Genomic DNA, 24,682 nt, shown 5'->3' with positions numbered 1-24,682 from the left:
ATGTTTCTTTGTAGGGAAAGATAACCACTTCACATCCAGCTCTCTCCCAGCTCCCAGGTGACTTTGCCCAGCCCCTGGCAAGGTGTGACACTTACACGTAGGGCAGGTTGCTCAGTAATGGGCACTTCTTGGGCATCGTGCGCCGGGTGAGCAACTGGCTGATGTGTCTGATGTAAAGGATTGTAGTGAATAGAGTCACATCAGAGTGGCAACTGGTCACGGTTCTTCAGGGCTCCATCATGGGCCCTGTCCATCTTCAAAAGCAACTTTGGATGCAGGACTGGAAGGGATACTACATCTGTAGATGATACTAATTTGGGAGGAGAAATCCTTGTTGAAAGGGCTGTCAATCACCAACACTATGAAGTTCAACAAGGAAAAATGTTCGATTCTGCACCTGAGACAGGGCAATCCTGAATGTATGGACAGACTGGGGAAGGAGGTGCTGGAGAGCAGTGGCATGGAAAGGGACCTGGGGCTCCTGGTCAATGGGGAGCTGAACAGGAGCCAGCAGTGCCCTGGCAGCCAGGAGGGCCGGCCCTGCCCTGGGGGCATCAGGCACAGCATCACCAGCCGGGCAAGGGAGGGGATTGTCCTGCTCTGCTCTGAGCTGGGGCGGCCTCACCTCGAGTGCTGGGGCAACTTTGTGTGACACAACATAAAAAAGACATGAAACTATTAGAGAATGTCCAAAGGAGGATCATGAGGATGGTGAAGGGTCTGGAGGGAAGGCTGTACAAGGAATAGCTGAGGGCACTTGGTCTGTTCAGCCTGGAGAAGGCTGAGGGGAGACCTCACTGCAGCTACAACTCCCTCATGAGGGAAAGAGGGGGCACACACTTGTCTCTTTGTTGTGACCAGTGACAGGACCAGAGGGAATGGCTTGGAGTTGTGCCTGGGGAGGTTTAGGTTGGCTACTAGAAGGTTCTTCACCCTGATGGTGGTTGGGCACTGGAACAGTCTCCCCAGGGCAGTAGTCACAGCACAAAGCTGAGTCCAAGAAGCATTTTGACAATGCTCTCAGGCATATGGTGTGATTCTTGGGGTGTCCTGTGCAGGGTCGGTCGGACTTTGATGATCTATATGGGTCCTTTCCAGCTCAGCAAATTCTATTATTCTTTTCTATGGAGCTTCTTTCCTGATTGTCATTGTTCTAATGTCTGTTGCTAAAGAGGGAAGTGGAGTTCAGTTTTCCCCTTCTTAAAAGGCAGATTTATACTCAGATTTGTGAAATTCTGCATGCTGAAGAGAAAGTTCTAGTTGCAACTGCTCAGAAATAATTATTTGTGACCAAGGAATGCCGGGGGCATGGACTATGGCTAGGCTGGGGTGCCCCATACAATTGCTCTCAGGTTTGATGCTGATGCAGGTATATGCAAGGAATCTAATTGTGATGTACTTCTGCAGACTCCAAATACAATCACTCCAAGTAGAGCCACATATTGCAGTAGAACTCTGCCCAGTGCATTGCTCATTAAATATTTATTTTATATTTAAAGTACAAACATTCTTAATTCATGCTGAGGGGTACTATAGAAATTCTCCAAGCTTCAGGCTTCAGGCTTTCTGCCTAAACCTGAAACCCAGTGAACAAACACAGAAAGCAAACACCTCCTCCCTTCAGCCACTCCAATTAAAAATCACATCATTTTGATAACTTCACTCAGTCATTGTGTAATTGTGGTTTTCAGTGTTTGGTTTTGCTCCTTCCATTTGTACCATGACTGCAGGTAGCTTCCTGCTACCCCTTTCCCATTTGATGTCAGAAGTGGTGCTGAAGTGCTTGCTCTGTCTGCCTGTGTGATACAGCCAGTGAGACAAGAGTGAACAGCAGTCACAAGCACAAGGACAAAGCAACAAATGGCTGAGGAAAGGAAAAGTCTCATCCAGCTCTAGGGGAGACCAAAGGCAATATTTGTTTTTCTCCCTTTCCATTTGTTCCCCTCCCTTCCTCTGTACATTCCCAGAGGTGCCAGCAATGACGCAATGACAAGTTACACCCTTATACCCCTGAGCCCAGGTCATTTTCAGACAGAAAACCTCACTGCCACGATTCTCGCAAAAAGCTGTTAAACAAGCTGGATTATTTTTTTTTTTCCTCATCCTTTTGTTTTGATCCACTTCACTTATCCTTTCGTAATCAACCAAGCTTTTCTGTGGGTGGCTCAGTTTGCATTTGATGCAATGATCATGGTGTGTGCAGAGAGCAAATGGGTTATTGCGGGCAGCTCCCCTGCTCCAGCACCTGCAGTTTGACGCCAGCGCACTTCATGGCTGCCAGCATGCAGTGACTGACCGTCCTCCTCCTCCCTGTCGTCTCCATTTGGATGCAGTGAGGGCGGATCTCTCCTTTGGGGCACTGGTAAGGCATCAGGCAGGAGCACTGGGTCTTTGTATCTGGGAACAAATGTGTGGAAATATAGCAGCCAATGCGATGACTAAAGCCAGATTTTGTGCTTTGATGACATTTCAAAGTCCAACAGGGAAAAAACACTAGTGGATGTTTGTGATATATTAGTTACGAAAAGCCTGTAGTGCACTCACTAGATGGTTGGATATCAGGAATAGAGGCATAATCAGCTTTACGTAACTGTTTTTTCAGCAATGGCCCATACAAAAGGAGAATCGATCTAGCTATTTTTACCCACTGGCTTTCCCTGACTTTTCTTCTAAACAAAGATATATTAAGTTGACTTTCTTTTCCCAATTATCCTTGAACACAATCTTGCTATGAAATGGAGTCTTAAGGTCCATATTGTGTCAGCTCCTATTTCATTAAAGCTCTCTTTATGAATACTAAGCTACCTACTGCTGGCCTGTGGTAAAGCTCTGTCCTGCTGGTTATTTCATTACCTATTTCTGATCTAATCAGGTTCTGACTCTTTATATTCTTTCCCAGAAAGTCCCTAGGCAGAGTTTCTGCCTTCAGTTTTTTAAAGCATGAAAAATGTGTGCTTTCCTCCATTTAGCTTCTTTCATGGTACTGCAGTATCTTCTCTGCAGCATGTTCTGTCCCTGTATTGATACCAACTACTCATTTTCAGGGAAAACAAAATATTAATTTCCTAAATATTTGTGCACACTCATGAAAAGTGGACTTCTGTGGAGATGGTAAAGAGTCCAGTTCTAATCTCTTGAGCACCACACTGGCAACTAATCTTATTTCTTTTTCTCCCCCTTCTCTTATTTTTCTGAACAGAGCCCCTCTGTAGGCTTTCCAGAGAAAAACACTGAAGTGCTGGCACAAGATCCAGCTTGAAGACACTCGCACAGTGGAAGCAGAACTAGGCCTCTAAGAGGCTCTGGAATAAGTAATTTTTTTAAAAAATACCAGCTTTTCCCCAGAAGCACATGGAACCTAGAGGTTCCACCAGAGCATGTCCATTGATGGACACACCTGGTCATGCCCTCTGCTTGAGCCCACAGGGGACAGCAGGCCATGCAGTAATTTTACACCCATATTTACTTCAAATTCTCTGCTGCAGAAATCTTGCATCTTCAAAACAGAGGGTTAGGATTGCTGCACACTGCTGTTGCTTTGTTTGTCATTAAGCAGACCAGGTGTGATAAGAATCAGATTTGTCTCGGGCAGCAAGGGACAGAATGAGTGTGTCTGTCACTCAGCCTTTGCCTGGCAAACATTTGATATGAGCAGAGCCAGTCAGCTCCTCAGACATTTACAGAAAAACCTACTGCTCATGTCACCTGGTTACATAGTAAATAGCCAAGATGCACAATGTCGTTTAGAAAATAATCCTCGTAGGTTTTTTTACCAGCTTAGCTAGTTCATTAAAACTCTTGATAACCACAGTTTTCACATGTGAGTGTTTGCAAATTTTGCCATTAAAACCCCATTAGCCTGATGGCCCCAGTCTTGCTTTTGAAGTAGTATCATGATTTAATTTCCCAATTTAATTATATGTTATAGAGGGTGTGGCCCCAAATTAATTCCTGAAGTACAAGCTAGGAGCTAGTAGCCTTACAAGGAATGGGTGAAAATGTTACAAACTACATTTTTTGTGATTAAAGATTCAAATATTAATTCTCCTGAAAAAGTTCTCTTAATTCCCAAGTTCCTCTAGTGCCTTTCTAATGGGAAGTAACAACACTACTAGTTGTGAGTAAAGGGAAAAGGTACATGTCTAAGTGTAACCCTAGGTAGCAGGGACACAGGACTGACCACACTTTCACACTCTGTGTGCCCAGAAGGACTATGACATCTGTAAATCCTGTTCTTGGAGCAGTGAAAGTCAGCACATTTTACTTTTAGATCCAAAGGGATGGCTGAACCTCACCATTCAGAAGTCATACCTTGACAATCCTCCCAGTCATAGCAGGTGTCATAGCCACAGGGTTCTTTCTTCAAGCTATTTGCAGAGAGCTTTGCCCTCTCAATAGCCCAGTCTAGGTTGGAATTACCATGGCAAGGGCCAGCATGCAAGAAATGAAATGACTGCACTCCAAGGCACATTTCAGCTGAGTACTGACAGCTGGGCTTGGTCACATTCTGTTCAGAAACAGCATGTAGCACACAGATGTCTTCTGAGTAGTGGCTGCCCAAAGGAAGAAAATAAAAATTATTTTAGCAGGCTATGGAACAAGTCCATACTTTTAAACAGTATATCAGCATTGGATGAAACACAGCAAAGCCATGGCCAGGCTGGAAATTCACCTGAAGACCTAAGGCTGCCCTAGCACTGCAGGACCTGGACCTGATAAAACAAGTGCTGTGAGATGGGGAAACTTTGGTCCTATCCAGCCATTGGGACGTGAAGGACATGTGTCTGTACAGGAAAAAGGAGAGGCTGTTACCTCCACAAAGATGGGAAATTTCCGCTGGGCCTGGGTGGCTTTTCTGAGTTAATGCATCCCTGCAGCTGTGTGTGCAACTCTCTGCGACACACAGGCGTCTTGGGACCAAGGGCAGGCAAAACCAGTCATGTGGCTTGTCGTTTCCTTTTGTTCTGTATTGCTCTCAGTTACTGAGTGAATTCATTCCTTGAAGGTGCATGCATTTCCAAGCAGCATCATTTTGTGGAACTTAGTCACTTTGCAAAAAGAGGATCATAAAATCATAGAATGGTTTGGATTGGAAGGAGCCTTAGAGATCATAGTTCTTGCATGCTCTTTGTGTATGGTTATAACATTGGAGAAATAGAGAAGAAGAGTTTCCAGGAGTTTCCAGGAGGCTCTGTTTCCAGAGGTCTCCATGAGGAGAGAGCAGTGTAGATTAAAAGGATGAGCTGTGGTGTCTCATTACAGTAATGTAATTGGGCTCATTAGAGAGACCATTGCCCACAGATCGTGGGAGGTGACCCTGCATATGAACTCGGCCATGGTGAGGCTCATGTGGAGAGAGCTGTGTCCAGTTCTGGGCTCCTCAGCAAAAGAGAGTCATGGAACTCCTGGAGCGGGTCCAGTGGAGGGTTACAAAGATGATCAAGGGACTGGAGTACCTCCATTATGGGAAAAAGCTGTGGAAGCTGTCCCTGTTCAGCCTTGAGAAGAGACAACTGAGAGGGGATCCCATCAGAGTCTGTCAGTGTATGCAGGGAGGGGACAGAGCAGGGGCTGGGCTCTGCTCGGTGCTGTCAAGCAAAAGAACAGGAGACAACGGGCAGTGAGAGGTGCACAGAAAATTCCACCTGAACATGAGGAAGAAGTGGATTACTGTGGGTGGAACAGGGGTGCACAGAGACGTCGTGGAGTCTCCCTCACTGGAGACACCCAAGTGCCATCTGGACACAATCTTGTGCTGTGTGCTCTGGGATGGCCCAGCTTGAGCAGGGAGGTTGGGTCAGGAGACCACTGGGGACCCCTCCAACCTGACCTATTCTGGGATTCTGTGATTTTTTATTTATTTCATAGGCTACAAACAGGACTTTAATTTGAATACAGAGGAACAGCTAGCTAGCTAATATCTGAATAGAGAGTAGTCTTGATTTGCAGTTGTCTTTTCCTGCTTTTCCTGTCCAGTGTCACAATGGCCTCTTGGTCTATCATTAGAGAAATTTTGACTTCTAATTACAGCACTTACCCGCAATCTTCTTCTGGAGACATACAAACACATTGAGATCCAATCTGCTTTTGTCCTGGACTGCAAATACCTCTAATTTTGGTTAGCACATCTGAAAAAACAAGTGAGAACTACTGTAACTAGTAAGGAGTGAACAGAAATATCTTGCACTCTTACCATAAAAGCTAAAATGGATTAATTTCTATTTGTCCTAAGTTTCTCTTTTCAAAAGCTCTCTGGTTGGCATGCTAAAAGTATTTTCATCAGTCTTTGTAAAAATCACTGGAAAATAACAAGAGCAGCTAAAGTTTCAATAGAATGCATTTTCCTACTTTGCTTTCATAAAGCCTTGTTAATGCAGTTGGGGTTTGGTTTGATTTGGTTTTGATTTTAAGCAAACAGTTGCAAGTGTCTCAATTTCATTATTAAAGTTTACAGTACATTGCATCCAAAAATTCTGAATTTAATGCAGAAGTTTAGAGCTGAAATTCTGTCACCATGGGAGACACAAAGGAAAACTAAAATTAATGAACAGCTGCTATATGTCTTAAACCCAGTCATCAGCCTTTTAGCTCTAGCTAGCTGAAATAAACAGCACTGTTAATACCAGCAATATGGAAGCAGTAAGTATCTGCAGGCATACTAACCTTTTTCACATGTAGTAGACATCATAACAGGAGGTGTCCAGGACAGATCTTTCCCACAGGTATACTCTGTGTGACCAGTGACTATAAACCCAGCTGGGCAGCTCAGCTTCATTGTTTCACCAATGTTGTACTGCTGCTTAAATGGGGAAATTGTGACACTCTCAGATATTGGTGGCCTGAGGCATACTGATACTGTAACAAACAATAAAAAAAGCATAATTCTAGTTAGTTTAATGCTCTGTAGATATTTACAGAAAGTCATAATGCTTTATCTGAAAAACCATATAAAGACACTCAGTAATACTGAACATTTGTCTGACATTCAAAACTAATACAAATTTAACATAATCAAGTCTAGAAATTCTCAGTGCACTGTCATAGTCTTTAAAATATTTTTCAAGTAATAACTAAATAATGACAAAATGTTTCTAATGTATGCCAATATAAAAATAGTAAGAAAATGGCATTTAACAACATATTTTAATTTTTCATTTGTAAATGGAAGAAAGTCAATGGCAATAGAAAGCTTGTAAGTATATTCAGGTACTTCTTTTTGTTAAAATGAAGACTAAGTCAATGAAATTATACCAAGGTTTAGAAAACTTCTGAAATCTCTCTTGTTAGCAAACACAAACCAATTTGATCCTTAATTCTTAACTGACTTATAAATCCTTCAAGGTATTGATTTATAGTAGAGATTTTTAAGGCAGCCTGGGAGGTTCATGTTTAGAAACATATCATCCATTTAATATAAAAGATAGTAGACAAGTTTCTGTAGGCATGATTTCTTCTTCATAACTGTATCAGCCTAAAGATATCTATGTAAGTCTGAAAACAAAATGTGAGTCCTTTTGTTAAAGCTATTTAAAACTAGAAAAGAGAAGGATCTTGCAGCATCCATTTGAGGATTTTCTAATGCACTGCATATTACAATTTCCTTACAAAGCACATAACAGTAACACTTCTAAATTGAAAGAGGAGTGATGTAGTGACTCATGATGTTTTTACCATGTCTACATTAAATACCTTCTTAAAATGTTATCTTTTCAGATATGTTAGAGATTTGTTTTTAAAAGACCTTTATTAAAATCTTTTTTGTATGTTTTCTTCCCCTTCTATTTTGTTGGTGTGCATTTTGTTCATTTTCTCTTTCTTACGTTGGCACTCAACATGTTGCTCTGTCCAGGTTTGATCTGGCAGGCACCGAAGGTATTGGTAGCCAATGAGGCTATATCCACTCACACAAGCAATTTCAACTTCCTCCCCAACAGCATAATGGTTCTTTTCATTCTTAAAAAAAAAAAAAAAATTAAAAAAAAATTTAAGAAACCCACACCAAAAAGCTCTGCAAGGATCTATGGTAACAAGACTGGGCATTGTCAAAGGAAACAATAGCAAAATCCTGATAATATGTAATGAATGCATGCATTTCCTACTCTCAAATATGAGTCATCCACTCACCAATATAATGATAACTTTTTCCAGTTGCAGTAACGGATGTCATGGTTACCAAACAAGGATTCAAGGACCACTTGAAATGAATTTTACCTTGACTTGTCTTCAGTTGCTGGTGTAGTGTGGTGGGCTAGAGTCCTGCAGCATTCTTTAAACACAGCGCTTTCACTAGCGCAGTAACTAGATTGGATATCAGGCACATACAGCAGAGAAGCTGCAAAATTTCCAATCTCTGCAACTACTACACTTTTCTTCTGTATCGTTTTTCATGCTCACCCTGATAAAGCCGTATTCTGGTGGGCCTGGTCTAAAGCATCCAGACTGAGGTTCACCGATCAAGACATTCTCCTCTCTCCTGGCTTCATCATCATTTATACAAGGAGCACCTCTGAAAAGTGAAAATTTGCTGTAAGGCTGTTTCTTAAGCATTCATGTCACCAAGTAACCATGGCAGAGTGCCAGGAGAGTTGCAAGTGGGTCATGTCATCCTCCTCCTTTAGTTTTATTCTGTTAAATTAAAGATGGTGGATAAAACTGCAGGTTGATAGGGGGGAGAGCATGAGAGCAGTAAAAAAGTGCTAAATACATCTATCAACATAATTAATTAAAGATTTTTTTACAGCAAGAACAAGAGGCAGCAAAGAACAACATAACAGGAAATCTCTTGATAATCCATGTAATTCCTGTTGCCCCCAAGCAGTAGTTAAATGTGGCTGGTCTCTCATGGTGTCTAACTCGGCAACAAAGAACTGTGGAGCCCACTGCTTGTAATTCTCTCCTGTTCACTGCAGAGAGGAAAAAACCTGAAGCCTTGGGCTTGAAGATGAAAAAAACTGAGCCAGTTTGGGGCTAGGATTTGAAGTTGAAACCATGCTAAAAAGGTACATCAGTCATACCTGAAATTGAAATATGAGAAACTTGGTAGCTTCATCCAAACTCTCTCTGTGACTGAGTTCAGATCTAAACCTCTAAGAAAAGAGGGGATAGGGATAAAAATAGAAACAGTGCACTCCAATGAAGAGAAGAAAAATATTTTTCTTGGTTTTGGAAAAGAAGCCAAGCAAAGCATCAAACAAGATCTACAGGCATACTTTAGTATGTAATTCTTCAGCAATTTTCTAGGAATAAAAAATTATTAAATCCAAATGTGAAGCAAATTGCAGAGATTTTCAGAGTTTTCCTTTTCTATGCTTCACCAAAGAAATTGAGAGGGAAAAGTTGTCTGCAATTTCTCCTTGGCAGTCACAGAGCCACTGTGGAGCGCTTCTTAACCATCCCATGACTAAGGAGATCTTTTGACCTTCTCACCTGTCTGTGAACACAGAGATATAACAGTCCTCCTCTTCTTCCCTCTGCCCTTCACACGGCTTCCCACCGTTCATTGGCGAGGGGTTGTTGCATTCCCGGGTCCTCCTTCTTTTGAAGGAAGCATTACAAGGACTCCATTCAGACCAGCAACCCCATCGGCCATCAACAGCAACTGCAAGGAACAAAAGAGACACCATCTTTTATTGGCAGGCCAGTACCATACACAATATTTACTTTAGGGCCACATATGAGAGGGATGATGGTAAATTCATATTAGCCATTTTCAGAAAATTTAAAATTGTTAAGTTTAAGGGAATAGATTGCATCTAGAACATAAAATTTTCCAAAAGGTGTCCAGTCAAATTCCAGCTGCTTCATAAAACACAAAAATACATTTACCTTTCTATTTTGGTTGCAAATAACATTAAAACTCAGAAGCAGCATATTTTATACTTTTATTGCACTCAAAGATGTTTGTGTTTTCATGGTACCTACAAGTTTCTTAGATAGGTCATTATTTAATGAGTTTTCAAATAAATCTGAGTTTTAACACCATGTCTAAACCCAAAATCTACAACCTATGCCACTTACATTTAAAGATTACTATTACTCTTTTCTCTTAACCCCTGGTATCTATTACCTGTACCATCATGCACACCCTCTCTTTCTCTGCATGGAATAGACTGTCTGTATCCATCTCTGTCTTCAGTTGTTTATTTCTTTCAAAATATTCCTCCATCAGGGTCAGATAATGAGAACTGCACGTGCCTGAGTGACTTTAACTTATGTTTCCTTTTGATTGGGGAATATAAATATATATAATGTCTCCTTTGTTTCCCTTAGATATGGCACTAGTGCAAATTTAATTCAAAAATGTTTTTGCATTAAATTGCTCTTTAAATTTTCCAGAATAATTATAGTTTCTGTCCTTATGACAACTGAGTTTTCCTTCAAAACTGTAATCAACAATTTTTATGTTCATTAGCCATTCAGTCTTAAGCATAATAGGCTATAGGGAAAACTAGCAATGTTAAGCAATGAGTTTCTTAATTTTTTGCATCAATTATCTTTGATCTCAGCTTCACCCTTATTGCTGAATAGCTCATTTCAGGTTACCTTAATTCTGTAGCTAAGGGATATTTTACCATGCCTTACACTGTCTTTGGAGTCGTGGCCGTTTTTCATTGTAATCCTCACATTTATCCTTATGCTTTTTGGACATCACCATGTGGTGCTGTGGATTTAGAAAGGGCAGGCTATGGCAGATCAGCCCCCATGAGGAGGCTCCAGAAGGCCCCGGTTTGCAGGCTGCCGCCATGGCCCAGTACCTGCGGTGTAGCCAGGAGCCCGCGTCTCGCAGTTGGCGCCGTAGGTGCCGGGCGGGCACAGGCAGAGGCACCGTGTCCCCAGGAGCACGGCCCGGCCGTTGTTGGGGCACGGGGCGCAGCGGCACGGGTCCAACATTCCCGCCAGCTCCCGCAGGGCCCTCCGCAGGTGGCGGCGCTTGGTCACCGCACACGGCACGTTCCTCACCAGCTCCACGATGGGCGACACCTGGCAGAGAGCTGTTCCGTCAGCGGGAGCCGAAACACAGCAGGGCCCTCACCAGAGCAGCTAGAGCTTTAAAAGGAGCTAGAGCTTACATATGAAGCTGTATCACACAGGAATTGGGGATGTTTTAAATGAGCACAGCAGTGCTGTATACATATGAAGGCTATGATGTTCATAATGCTTTTATCTCCCCAATTTAGGGCTCTGTGCGCCAGGGCAGAATCAACCAAGTGGGATATTATGTCTTAAAATTCAGGACACTCTCTACCACACATCGCATGTATGTACATGTACATGCGCTGTAGGGTTTGCCTGCATCCAGTCCCTGTCATGTCAGACATCCCTATGTTGCCTTCAGGAGTTCAGCAGCTGCAGCAGGATGTGGTCAGCCGATCCCTCATGGATCCCATCCCTCAGTGGATGCTGCTTTCAGGCAGGTTTTGCTGTTTGCCTCGAGTGCTGCTGAGCAGCTGCTGCACCAGCTGGGGAGGGAGACAGCTCAGTGCACCCACAGCAGCACTGGCACACTGCACTAAAGGAGCAGGACGCAGACAGAGATCATTGCTGTTTTATTTCAGTTTAGCTATGTGACACACTTTGCAACATAGGCCCGACAAGGGAATGATGCCATGCGGTGTTTTCCTGCACAGTAACTAATCCATGCCTATGCCCGAGTTCCTGCTGGTGCCAGAGCAAGTAATTCACATTCCTCACTCTTAATCCCGCTGCCCAAGGACAATGCAAAACTGGTGTGCCTTGTAAACCAACATGCATAAGAAGGTATCCTAATAAAAGTTCTGTATATTTATGTTATGCCCATATTTATATACATTCATATCAGACACATCATCATCCCTGTTTACAGGAAAAAAATATCTGCACAGCTCTGAGGAGCAGTTAGTCTTTGCTATCTCAGTGTTTTTCTTGTTCTTCTCTTACCTCAAAATCAATCACCACAGGATTGTCCTTTGTTGATTCCAGCCAGTCTGTGAAGACTCTGTGTCCTGGAAAAGCCCCCTTTTTCTCCCAGGCCAGAGCTGCTGCATACTCTGACCTGCCACCTTTTACCAGGGAAATTGATCGTTCAGCTGACTCCAAAATGGAACCTGAAAGATGATTTCATTACAGTATTTTCAGACAAAGTCTTCCAAAGACAGCATATGTGACAACACAACTATAAGAAAAAGTGTAAGAGGATATTAAAGAATATACTAAGATTAATTTTCTGGAACTATCCTTGAAAAGATGAAGTCAAAGCTCAGAAGAGCTTTGACTTCAGCCTGTGATAATATTCCAAATTAAATTGTTTGAGACCTGAACCATGGGGAAATACAGAGTGTAAGACAGTAGTGGAAAATGCAGAGGATGCAACAGCCTCCTCTAGAGCACACAGCATAGTAGGAGCATACCTGTAGAACACACAGAATGGCAGGTTTAGTCCTGGCTGCAAACATCCAAGGCACTAATCAATTACTGAGGACAAAAACATGGTGGAAGTGATAAAATTCCTATCCTTAGTGATGCAGAACATGACTCTTGCCATTCTCATGGAAAATGCACCAGCCTTCTGCAGTTCTGAGACACATTTCTGGAACCCTGGTACCTAAATGTCTGCTTGGCATGAGGAAGGTGTGAAGGGAAAGCCAGGGACTGTGTTATTGCAGCCCAACTCTCTCAATGAGCTCTGAGCAACCCTTAAAGAAGATCAGGGACTGAGTCATAGACACAAATTTCTAGCTTTGCTCATTTATCAGTTCAGCATTCCTGGCCCGGGACTCAGGGTGGGGGGGTGGTGTTTAGTAGATCTGTGACCAGCTAGAGAGCCAGTGACACCAGATCCCCAGTGATGGCACTCCAGAGCAGAGAAATAGCACACCTATATCATAATTTCTTTTGCAAATGAGAATGTGATTTCAGTGCTTGTATCAGAACCAGACACCGAAACACTGGCTGCTCTGATAGTGGTAGAAGAGCACCTGTAGTTCAACAAAGCTGAGGGAAATGATATCTCTCAGGGTAAGTAACAGGACATGGCCCTGTTCCCATCATGGTCACCTTCATGGGTCACAGTCATCCTGTTTGTGGTGCATCTGGTACTGACTTTCTTTTTCTTCCGGAAGAACACACGCCGGGTTGTTTCTGTGCGGACACACTCTGTTGATTCCTCAACTGACAGGCCTGGAAACACCACAGAGCAGCATCTTTATCAGCACAACCATGACACATGGCAGGCACCATGCCCCGCTGAGGTGAGCCAGCAGCTTCCCATGCTCCTCACCCGCCCCTGGAGCCCTCACTGCGGCAGACACGAGCTGCCCCACATGCGGTGCTGGACAGAGGCGTGCTTCAGCTACACTCCCATGCCCATGCAAGTTACAGCAGTGCCATTAAAGGTCACAGCTTTTAACTTTAGATTTCTGCTTTTGTGGTGTTGTCTTTTCATTTTGAGAGTCCAGCAGTCATGGGAAAATGTTAAAGTAATTTCTAATCCAAACCATCAATTTTGTTGACTGCATCTGAAAAGTACCCCTTATACCTCTCAGACCTCAGTCCTATGCTATAGGAACAACTTTTCCTGGTGGCACCTGGTCTTGGTCTGAAGATCTTAAGTGGTTTCACTGAACACAGTGACATTTACCAAATAAGGAATCTCCTGAACTTTTCAAATACAGTGTAGAGCAAAAATTTCTTCTTGCTCTATATGTAAGCAATGTGAGTAATTAATGAGTCTTTGAAAGTCTAAAGAATTTTTTGCTTTTGGGGATCTTACTCTGTGGTGTAAGACCTAAAAAGAGGGATAAGAAAAGCTGTTAAACAAATAATGATATTTTCTTGTTAAAGATTACATACCCGAGTTCTGCAGTTCCTCAGAGCTATACTGGTAAAGAATATCATAGGAACCACCCATCTTCCCAGAGGTGTAGTAATGAGTGCCAAAGTCATCAAATATTCTGCTGTATAAAGCATAGTTGTACTCCAGGGGCAGGTGGTTAAGTGCTTTTAGAAAGACGTCTGATAGCTGCAGATCTGACTGTTTCATTGTGAAGTTTGCAACAGAAATTACTTTATGGACTCTAATAAAGTTGGAATTCTAGAAATAAGAAAAGGGGAGTCTTAGCACCTTCAGTGGGAGGTGAGTGCAGAAACTAGAGAAGCCAAGAGTATTAATATCTTATTTATAAGTATTTTAACATATAGGTCTGAATGAGACGACCCAAAGTGCAGGAAAATTCCTCTCTCCTCTTAAATGATCAGTATAACCTTCTTTTTTCACTATATAAGGAAGTGTTGCAAATTTACTTGTAGGTCTCTCAAACATACACAAATACACATCTACCTACAAACACTCACTAATACAATTTATGGAGACAGAGATAAAAATAGAGGCTTCTTGTCTGATACAGTACATAACACAAGGAAGATCCAAGGTAATAATTCTGCTGTGGATTTATTAAGAAAGGACTTTAAACCATGTCATCTTTAGCCAACACCAGACTAAGTTATTGGTGGGTTTCTCTGGTTTCACAGAATCATGAACAGGGTTAGGTTGGAAGGGACCTTAAAGACCACCCAGGTTCAGCATCACTGCTGTGGGCAGAATCAACTTCCACTGGATCAGGTTGCTCAAAGCCCCATCAAACCCAGCCTTGAACACTCCCAGGGATGGGGCATCCACAGCTTGTCTGGGCAACCTGTTCTTGCACCTCACCACCTTCCATGACAACAATGCTGAAAACCAACATATACTCAGAATAACTTTTCTGTTGGAAGTTTAACCTAAATTAATATTTTCATAATTAGCCCTGATCTGAGCTTAAGCCAATAAGAAGCCACTGTTCCCCCAAAATAAACTTGCCAATTGCACAAGAGAGCTGCCTGATGTGTGTACATGGGCATGAAAAGTGCACAAGTTTCCAGCAGCTGGAACTTCAGGATAGTTGTATTCAAACTAGAAGCAATGGACTGTTCAAGCAATCAAATTGCTTAACCATTAGGACAAGTGAGGAAGGCCTGCAGCAAACTTCCATCATAGGAAATCTTAATGTTAAGACTAATATTTCCACAAAAGTTTCACTGTAATTGCATTAGAACTCCTGGGTTTCAACAGGACTTATTTTAGTTCAGTCCTGTGGCCTTTCCCATGCAGAAGTGCAAACAATAGCCCATCATTTACTGTCATTAAGTTATAAAAACATAATCTTTTACCCTACCAGTATTCATTTGCTTTCAAGGCACAGAATCTTATGGGGAAAATGTTATCTGTTCTGAGAAACTTTTCTGTGGGTGTGTTGTTTCTGAGATTATCTTTATGACCAAAATGCATCTTGGCATTTGAGACTCCAGCATGAGACTTCAATATGCAAGTCAGTTACCAATTAAAAGATAATGTAGATTCATACCCAGTACGTGCATATGTATAACATTCTTGAGTGCACGTCCTTTATTTTTTGAGTTGTGTGCTGCTGTTAGATATTATGCCCTCTTAATCTGTAATTAGGATAGGGGAAGGAGTGGCTTACCCAACATGATAATGTCAAATTTATACTTTTTAAAAATGGAATAAGCCTATGTTTTCTGTACTAAGTGCAGAAAACCATGATACATTACAAAAGGTATGTTACAACCAGGAACAGATTGTAATATCAGAAGAGAATTTTTTCAATAGCTAATTCTAGCAGGCCAATGTCTTGATAGGGAAAGTAGCCTTTGGCAGCTCAGTTCTGAAATGAGCAGACACAAATCAACTGAAAGAAAGAAACTGAAGGCAACATTAAATTACCTTCTCATATGAGGCTTCAATAGCTTTCTTGAAGGAGGAAGAGCTTGTAACCTGAACCCGTGTCTTTTTTGAGAATAAAAATGGGATACCAGAAGAACGTTTACCACTACGAATGGATGAACCACTGTAAGAAGCGACGTGACTCAGGGGAGTTAAATCTTTGTAGAAATCTGATGTTACATCATCCTCTTCATCTGTTACCTGGAAATTCAGTAAAGCAAAATGCGTTTGCATAAATGATAATATGAAAGGGAAAACTATTAAGCAAAGAATTCTTGATTTTTTCATGTTTTTTAATGGAAAAAATACACCTTGATTATTTGAGATGTGAAAGTAAGCTACACAAAAGATGAGACTGAGGACTAATAGTTGTATGTACAACCACAAAAAAGCATGTAGCACTTTCCTCTAAAGCTTCTCACCCCTGGGCCCTAAACCGTAGGAATATTTTTCAGCAAGTTCCAGGCATACATGTTGTGTCCGCATCATGACTACTTCCCAGCCCCATGGCTTTTATATTGTACAAGACAGAGTTTGGTGCTTCCTGTCCTCTCTTCTCAATTTCCAGCTAGAAGAATGAACAGGATTCCACAGGAGAGTCTCAGAGTATGCTTGGACTGTTAGCACCTATACTGCATGATGGATTGAAGGCAGATGAAGAGGAATTGTGATCAAACCTGCTGACTGAGTTGGTAAACCTCCAGTGGTGGTGTTGAGCAATGTACAAAGACAACCTCAGCATCAGATCAGAAATTATTTATTTCCCAAAATTTGAGAAAATCCCTGTGTCTTTTTGAAAAATTAGGAGTTTTTTTCCCTCCTCTAGACCTGTTTGCTTAATAGGGCTGCTAAGGATTTTGGGAAATGAGGTGGCCCATTCTCCTCCCCCACCTTCCATTTTTCAAGAAATCCTATGCTTTTTGCAGGAAAATAGACTGGAGTTCACAGGAGGCCCAATCCAGTGACCCTTCTATTTGAGAAGCTGCTCTAAATGTTAAAAGCTAAAGATGCACTCCTAAAGGTGAGTTTCACAAACCCTTAACAGTTCTGCAAATGGACATCAGTAACTTAATGAACTTTACTGGCTATAAAAAGACCTGGGCAAACCAACGGTTGGTTTTCCCATCTGAGTATTTCTGCAGACAGTAATTTTTCACCATTATTGATAAATCCTACATGTCATGACCAATTCAATTGCACTTTCTGTGAAATGTAGCACAGTGTCCTATTTTCAGTTGCCTCTGTTAAAGAAATCCTAAAATCTCACAACACCTGTGGTGAAAATAATCAGTTTTCATCCATTAGTTGAGCATTTTTTACATCCTGCATTCTTGTTTTCCCAGTGCAGCATCTACTGGCTTCAAACTGGGCCTGCTCATACGTACACAGCCAGATGTTGTGCCCCAACCACAGTATTCAAAGCATTTTCTGAAGGCTAGTGTCCATAAAAGAGGTATTAGTGGTTCCTAGATTTTTTTATTAGAAGTTTCCAGGTTCATGTTGGTCATTCCCCATTTGGTCCTGTAAGCTTCCTCTCCAGGCTGTGTGTATTTTGTCCTCCTGCTTTCCAGACCCAGTGCCTGCCTCCTTTCCTTGCTGCCCTGTGGAGGGGCTGGGCAGGGAACAGGCAGGACTGAGGGGTTGAAATGGCTCAGGTAGGAACTGGATCCCAAGGCTGCAGGTGACAGGAAGGAAGCTGGAGTCAGAGCTGCAGCCACTGACTCTTCAAATACACAGAAGTGATGCTGGAATAAGCCTTGGAGCTGAACAAACCTCTGCCTAGATAATGTCTGGCTAGGAGAAGGCCCTTGGTACCAAGTTGGAACAAAATAAGGCTGCAGCCACTGGAAGCAGGAGAAGCTCAAATCAATCATAGTGACTCTGATACATGGTGCATTGAATTAATACAGATCTGAAAACCACGAGTGAAATGTGAACATTTATCCCCTTTCCACGCACCGACTGAAGCACCAAGCCTCACCAGGTTGAGAAATTTTGTTCTAAAGCATACAGTACTACCCAACACTAATTTGGATTGTGATTACAGCAAGGGTTTCACCGTGGGAGCTGCTGCTTGAGAGTACCTGAAAGCTGGCAGCCTCCAGATTTGCAGGGACACGATACAACTTCCTTGTGTCATTGCGCTTCACCGTTGTGCACCGCCCTCCGTTGAATGAGTTGCCAAGAACTTCCCCTCGGCTTTCTCCTGAGAAAATGTGAAATCTAAAAAAAATTTATTAAACAATTCCAGAAAAATGTATGGACTTGAAACATTTCATGGTATACAGCTGCAGTGAGGTATTGTAGATTCAACTGAGGGCATGAGCATCTGGGTCTTGCTACTGCTTTGAAAGGAATTACAAGAGCTTCTTATTCACACTGAATTCACCTGAAAAAATCAGTAGCATCAATCCAGTTTCCTGCTTTCCAGCAGTGCCTAACCTTACTGATAACCCTAAAGTCAGCATAAGGCAGGCAGTCTTAAGTGGAGAGCCTAAAAATGTTCTAGGAAAATGAGCTACTGGTTCTCTATTTCTACCATAAGTGATGTTACTGGACCACAGTGAGTTCAAAATTCAATTATAAAATGCAAGTCTGCTAGGGAGAGGCATCCCATGCTTAGGCTTTATATTGCTTTAATTAATAGTGTGGAAGTAGCTGGCATCCTGTGAAATGTCACACAGACAAACAACATCTGTAGAGGAGCATCCTTAAAATCTCTGAAGCACTTGCCATGATATACAGGTAGGTAATTCCATGAGCTGGAAGTTGCCCATACGTGCTCTGGTTGCTGTAGGACAAAACAGATCACCTGGGGACAGTGTTCCTCGACACCTCCTCATCTGGTCTACCAGCAGTGCAGAGCAGGACTGGAAGATGCAGCAGGCCAGTCCTAGTCTAATTTTTTGGTTGTATTTTTATAATTTCTTGCCGGTTTTAATTTGAGATATTATATGCTTTAATGAATGCTCTCACATGCTTACTGGGAATTATTTTGTTCATGCAAATTAGTGAGGTAACAACTAAAGCTTACAAAAAGATTAGCAGAATTGGCTTACCCACTGCCTATTAATTGCACACCTGGGATGCTCTCATACTTTCGGTTACACACAGTCTTTTTCCTTCCACAGTTTCTTTCATCAGAGTTGTCCCCACAGTCATTTTCTCCATTACATTCCAGTGTTTTTGAAATACAGCGACCTGCACCAGAGAAACAACAGCAGCAAATGTTCATCATGTCTAAATGCAGAAAAGGGCAATCTTTTTCCCTTGCAAAGGTGTGAGCTTGCCATAGATGTTAACACTGAATTAGTATAAAGCCAGGATTATCCCAATTAAGAAATTATTATTTCAATTCTGAGTTTTGCCTTGTTTCAAAGTTGCAAAGGCTTAATTTTAAGTTTGGCAAAAGGATATGTGGATAAAATTATTTAGTTTAATCAGGTATATAGTCACAAACCTAATAAAAATAGTGAGAATTTATGTTCAGACAAACTCTGCAGTTACATTTTTATATGAAAAATTTGTGTAAAGAAAAATAATTGGAACAGTGCTACTGTCCAGCTATCATGATCATAGTGACACCCTGGGCTAGGGACTATATTTTAATTACTTATAGAAGAAACTGAAGAGATAACCTGTTACTAATACATATAAAATCCTCACATAAGATTTTTTCGGTGGTCCATTTTCCCTGGAATTTATGCACAACATGTATGGATATCTTTTGCCTCACCACCTAAAACTTGACTAAATGGTAACGCTGCAGTTACACAATGGGGATTGTCATTACCACTCTCACACCGAAACTTATTCTTGCAGTCAACTTCCACTATGTTGCAGAGCTTGGCTGGGAAACACGGACGGGACTCCACCAGTGGCTCGGTACAGTCCTGGCCCCCAAACTGGGATGGTCGCAGGAGTGGCCGGGTACGGAACTGAAAGGCAGAGGAAACAAGCCCAGGGCTGTTTTTGTGAGCTGTTTGTAGCTAAGTCCCACCCCAGGCAGAGCCACACACTTCAGTGCTGCTGAAGATTTATCAGAACCAGAGCCCTGAAGGAAATAATCTCTCATTCTTGTCCTTCCATTCTGCCGTGCCATCATCCCAGGTGAGGCAGGCAGGGAACTGGTATCCAAGAGCCTCATTAGTCCTGATGGAGCATAAATTATTCAACTGCAGACTACTTGGTCTGCATGACCAAAGGAATCAGAAATTCCATCCCTGTATCTTCAAGATATACAGTAGGAAATGATGTGAGGTTTACAGAGACTTTTCCTGTTCTTTACCATCTCTGTTGAATTAGAAATATCCTGACAGTGACAACCCAGCTGGTTTGACTCCCACATGTGGGACCACTTGTCTGAGGAGAACTGGATGACTTGAGAGGACAAAAAAGCTTTTCTTGAAAGTTTCTGGGAGCTCATTGAGTTTTCTTTCCCTGAGGCAGCACCCTCCACACAAAACAGTAAAGTTGGAGGGTGGTAGATAAACCACATCAGACGTATTTTCCACTCCACTTCACAGGACTTCCAGTGAGACCTGTCTGCGTGTACCTGAACAGTTTCTCCTCTAAGAATTTTTCCCAGCAGTAGAAAAGTACAGTCCCTTGCAGACTTCCCGCCCTGTAGACAGACCCTGGAGACAAACAGGGCAGGAAGATTCTAGTAGTAACCAAAATCAGTAACCAAGTGACTCTGAAGGGAGAGTGCAAAGAACAACACCAGAAAGTTTTCAAGCTTGTGAGAACCATTCCTTACACTCCATTTTGGTCCTCTAACACTCACTCATATTATTTGTCAGAGCTTCCACTTCTTTATGCCTCCCCATCGATGGGAACTTGCTACACTAAGAGTCGACTCTTACACTGTAAGCCAGGTCCTCCATTCTGTTGGTTATTCCTATTTATAAATGACACAAACAATGATCTTTATAGTTTGTAGGGGAAAATGGACCACAGTCCACAGAAACCCCTTTTAGTTTTTAGAAGCAAATATGTTGCATCAATACTTAAAACTAACAAAAATTAATACATTTATATAGTATTATAAGGTAAGAAACTTGGACTTATAAGAGTGTATTGAAATCAGTTCAGTTGAGAGGAACACTCCCTTTCACCTCTTGAAGCTTTCTGTCTCCCAGTCTCTCATTGATTCTCCATATTTTGCTCTCATACTGCCCATCCTACTTGCAACCCCACAGGCTGGTTCATGTCTCACACATAGAACTGCTTTTTTATGTCTTTCTCACCCTATCTGGGCATCAGAAAGTTAGATATTTATGTAAAGATATACTTATGATGTCTGGCAGATTTTTCAGGGCTGCTTTTCAGGCATGGATTTCTGAAACCAAGCGGTACATGTGGAGGGACATGGGCTGTGTCTGTACAGAACATCGGAGCTGCTCCCATGGTCAGCTTCAAAGCTCATACCCACCAGCCATACAAACTACCCCACACAATCTGTGTCACTTCCCTCTATCCTCTACAACCTTATATTTGACAGCCCTTGGTCTGTTTAGGTCAAATTCACTTTAACCTGATGTTTCATTTCTTCCCTCTCTACTGACTCACCTAGAAGTGTACCGTCATCAACAGAGAAAAGCCCAAGGGGAAAAACAACAGAGAAAAGCCCAAGGGGAAAAACGCCATCCTGGGTGTTTGTCCCACAGATACTAGCACATCTGCTTGTGGAGATGGGGGGATTTGTACATGCTATGAAGGTCCAGGGAATGGGGCTCTGTATTTCTTAACAGCAATCTCAAACTGATCCTGACAATCAGCGTAAGATACAGCCTGAGAGTTTCTAGCCAACAGCACTTAGGATTTGTTGACTCTTTTCAAGAGATTATTTGATTCTATTTATCTTGTCTTTAGAACTTAGAGAATGTTATGGATAAGCAAAGATTCTGTGACATTGTCCTGCTTAAGTCTACATGAACACTCTACAGTTTAGTTGATTCTTGGTGTGAAAAATTCACCTCTAAATATGGCAGTGGAAACTTTGAAGCAAGTTTATGATAAGCATCACAAGCAGTCTCATAAATGGATTTACTCTAGTAAAACCCCTTTCTGGTTTGATCTGCTTATTTTAACTTGTTCTCTCCAGCTCCTACTGTATAATTCATAACCAATTTCCCTTGATAAGGTAAACTCTCATTTTCCAGATTAATTGCTGTAAAGCTGAAACAAAGAGATCTCTTTAGCATAATTTCTTGCATTTAGCCCATATAATGCACTTTCTACCTACTTGTTTTTTAACACATGGGTCACATTCTGACCAAGGCCCAAAGTCTCCAAGCTGACAGTTGATAGGACATGTTTGCTGGTTACATGTACGAGATTCTTGCTTTGTGCACAGCTGGTCGCAGAAGTTTTGGCTATAATATTCATCCATTCTTATTTGCCTAAAAAAAAGTTAAAAAAATATGCTAGGAAAGAATAGACAGAGTGTAGGTGTTCTCTACTTGTAGGCGAAGGATGACAAAATTATTTGAACCCAACTAAGAAACCCTGAGGGATAATATGCATTTGCAGAATGTTGATTACAAGAAAAATCCAAATATGCCTTAAGTTTAAAGAGCAATTCTTTTTGATTCATGTCACTTCAGATGTCCCAGAGGATAGCTACAGACAGAGCCAGGAAGAAAAGAGGGGATTTCTCACAAGTTTAGATTACTCCACAGTGCTGCATCAAATTTGATGCTGCTGAATCTTTATTTGACATCATCTGTTGTCATATAACTAATGGTGCAGGGAGGAAATTTGGAGCTCGTTCCTGCTGTGGCATTGTGCCAGTGCAGGGCCCCCAGAGCCTCCTGTGTCCACAGGGGCTGAGCACCCACAGCACTCTGCCAGCAAGGCCACTGCAGGACCTGGCTGTCATTGCACTCCCCTCATTACATCCATTAGCAGGTACATGTTTGTTTGGAGCCACTGCCTCCTAGGATTAGAATGGTCTGAGTTGGAAGGGATCTCAAGGATCATTGAATTCCAGTCCTCCCCTTCCCTCCCTGCCTCATGGGCAGTAATGTTCTAGATACTGAATTTTGTAATCTTAAAGCATTGCAATTAAAAGATTATCTATTTATCTGATAAACACTTGAGCATGACAATTTTTCTCAATATGTTGTGGAAGGTGGAGCTTTGGACACAGGTGCCACTCTCCAGAAGTGTTATTTTTCACAGAGAAGAAATACAGAAGCAGTGAGGTGTCTTGGCCCTACCTGTGCCTGGTCTGTGTGCCCAAATTACAGGTCTGTGAGCAAGCAGACCACGACCCCCATGGGTAATGCTCACAGTAGCACCCCTGGCTGCTCCCAATCACCAGGCTCAGCAGGACCAGGAGTGCTGGCACAGTCATGCCCATGCCGAAGGCGTCCGTCTGCAGACACAAGCAACAAAAGCTCAGGAAACCATCACTTAGTTATGCCACAGTTCTTCCAGAGATGCCTCTTCTAAAATGCAGAATCTATAAATCTGCTTCAAAATACAAAGGTGCTAAGCAGGGCACCTAGAAAGGGAGAATCATGCATGACAGACATAGCAGTAACTCAGGCAATACTTCAAGGACCAGAAGTCACAATCGGTTTTTTGGCCACTTATTTATCAGGAGTACTAACACAGTTGTGCGTTATTTCTGTTTCAGAATTTTATATATTATTTTGAATGTGACAAATAAAGATCTGTTATTGTTCTTCATTGCTTAGAATATCCTCAAAAATATTTTCTAGAATAGGAATAAAAATATGAGAGTTTATCCTATACAGTATGTAAAAAATAAACAAGAACATAAGACTAGGCAGCCACATCTATTAGCCTGTTACCAATTAATTTTCACATGCCTATAAACACCCTTTTTATAAGCATTTTATTGCAGTGAATTCTCCCTTCTCAAAGTTTTGACTAGCCTGCAAACAATCACTATTCAAAGCTCATCTGAATTTTCCACCAGAAAGAGAACATCTAGCCTGTTTCTCACTCCAGTGGTCAATCAAACTTTATTTGCTGGGACAGAGGGTTACAGCCAGTGTTTAGGAAGTAACAATACTTGGTAAACTAAAGAAAAATCCAGAAAAAATATGTATTAATTAAAAAATGCAAACCTCATCATGAGGTTGAATCAACACTAAATCTGATAGGCTGTTACAGTAGAGAATTATAAATTTGGTTTACTTCAAAAATCCCACCCCAAATTCAGCAGAACATTTAAAAATCAATGTATTTGTTTCAAAACAATACTTCAAAATACTTTGTTTCCAGAAATTTGAAATTAATTGTGCAATTGTTTTTTCTTTAAGGTTTTTAGCCATGTATGCTATTATGATTTTTATACTTTGCCAAAAAAAATGAAATTGCATCAAATCCAAACATTGCTTCCTCCCTTAGCAAAGAAAGGCAGTAGATTTTCACACTGTTGTGCAATGAGAACTTGCATGACTTTTTACATGAAAAGCTTATGAATGAACAAACCATTCAGAGAAATTTAAGTATAATTGAATAAAAAATATGATAAGGCAGAGGAAGTAGCAGTCATGCCAGTGAGAAGAGAACAAATATTTTCTTTTTCCTTCCCTGATTTCCTGGCTTCTTGCACCCACAGTGCCGGCTTGGAAAAGAGATGAAGCCCTACACAACAATTACTGGCTTTATTCCGTCACTGTGCTGTACATGGAAAAAACTCTTTATTCTTATCAGTGAGCAAAACACCAACCCATCAGTGCATCAGAATCCATACGCACCCACCAGTGCATATAAATACTAGCCCATGAGAGAGTAATTAACATTTTAAAGAAATAGAGCAAACCCCACAGAACACTTTTCCACAGGTCTTGTAACCCGTGTCCATTGAAGCCAACAAAAACAACAAAAAAAGTCCTCCTTTCTAACTTACTGTAAGATTGTTACCTGAAAAGTCAGTGTATATTG

The 24,682-nt window shown here is 41.7% G+C and overlaps 1 protein-coding gene across 1 annotated transcript; it reads right to left on the bottom strand.

The window, feature by feature from the left end:
• Window positions 1-1,541: 1,541 nt before the first annotated feature.
• On the bottom strand, window positions 1,542-23,123 carry C6 (complement C6). The gene is made up of 17 exons (XM_058044113.1): window positions 22,981-23,123; window positions 22,005-22,161; window positions 19,551-19,695; window positions 18,817-18,958; window positions 17,842-17,980; window positions 15,758-15,958; window positions 13,828-14,068; window positions 13,033-13,155; window positions 11,917-12,083; window positions 10,755-10,980; window positions 9,427-9,598; window positions 8,395-8,506; window positions 7,821-7,953; window positions 6,664-6,855; window positions 6,038-6,128; window positions 4,312-4,553; window positions 1,542-2,397 (listed from the first exon to the last, which is right to left on the bottom strand). The coding sequence occupies exons 1-17, from the start codon at window positions 23,121-23,123 to the stop codon at window positions 2,216-2,218; spliced, it is 2,808 nt and encodes a 935-aa protein (XP_057900096.1). The 3' UTR covers window positions 1,542-2,215.
• Window positions 23,124-24,682: the final 1,559 nt, after the last annotated feature.

This window comes from Melospiza georgiana, chromosome Z (assembly GCF_028018845.1).
Source record: "Melospiza georgiana isolate bMelGeo1 chromosome Z, bMelGeo1.pri, whole genome shotgun sequence".
Lineage (NCBI taxonomy): Eukaryota > Metazoa > Chordata > Aves > Passeriformes > Passerellidae > Melospiza > Melospiza georgiana.
Note: the sequence above shows the minus strand (reverse complement) of the source record. Positions and strands in the feature narration are given on the sequence as shown.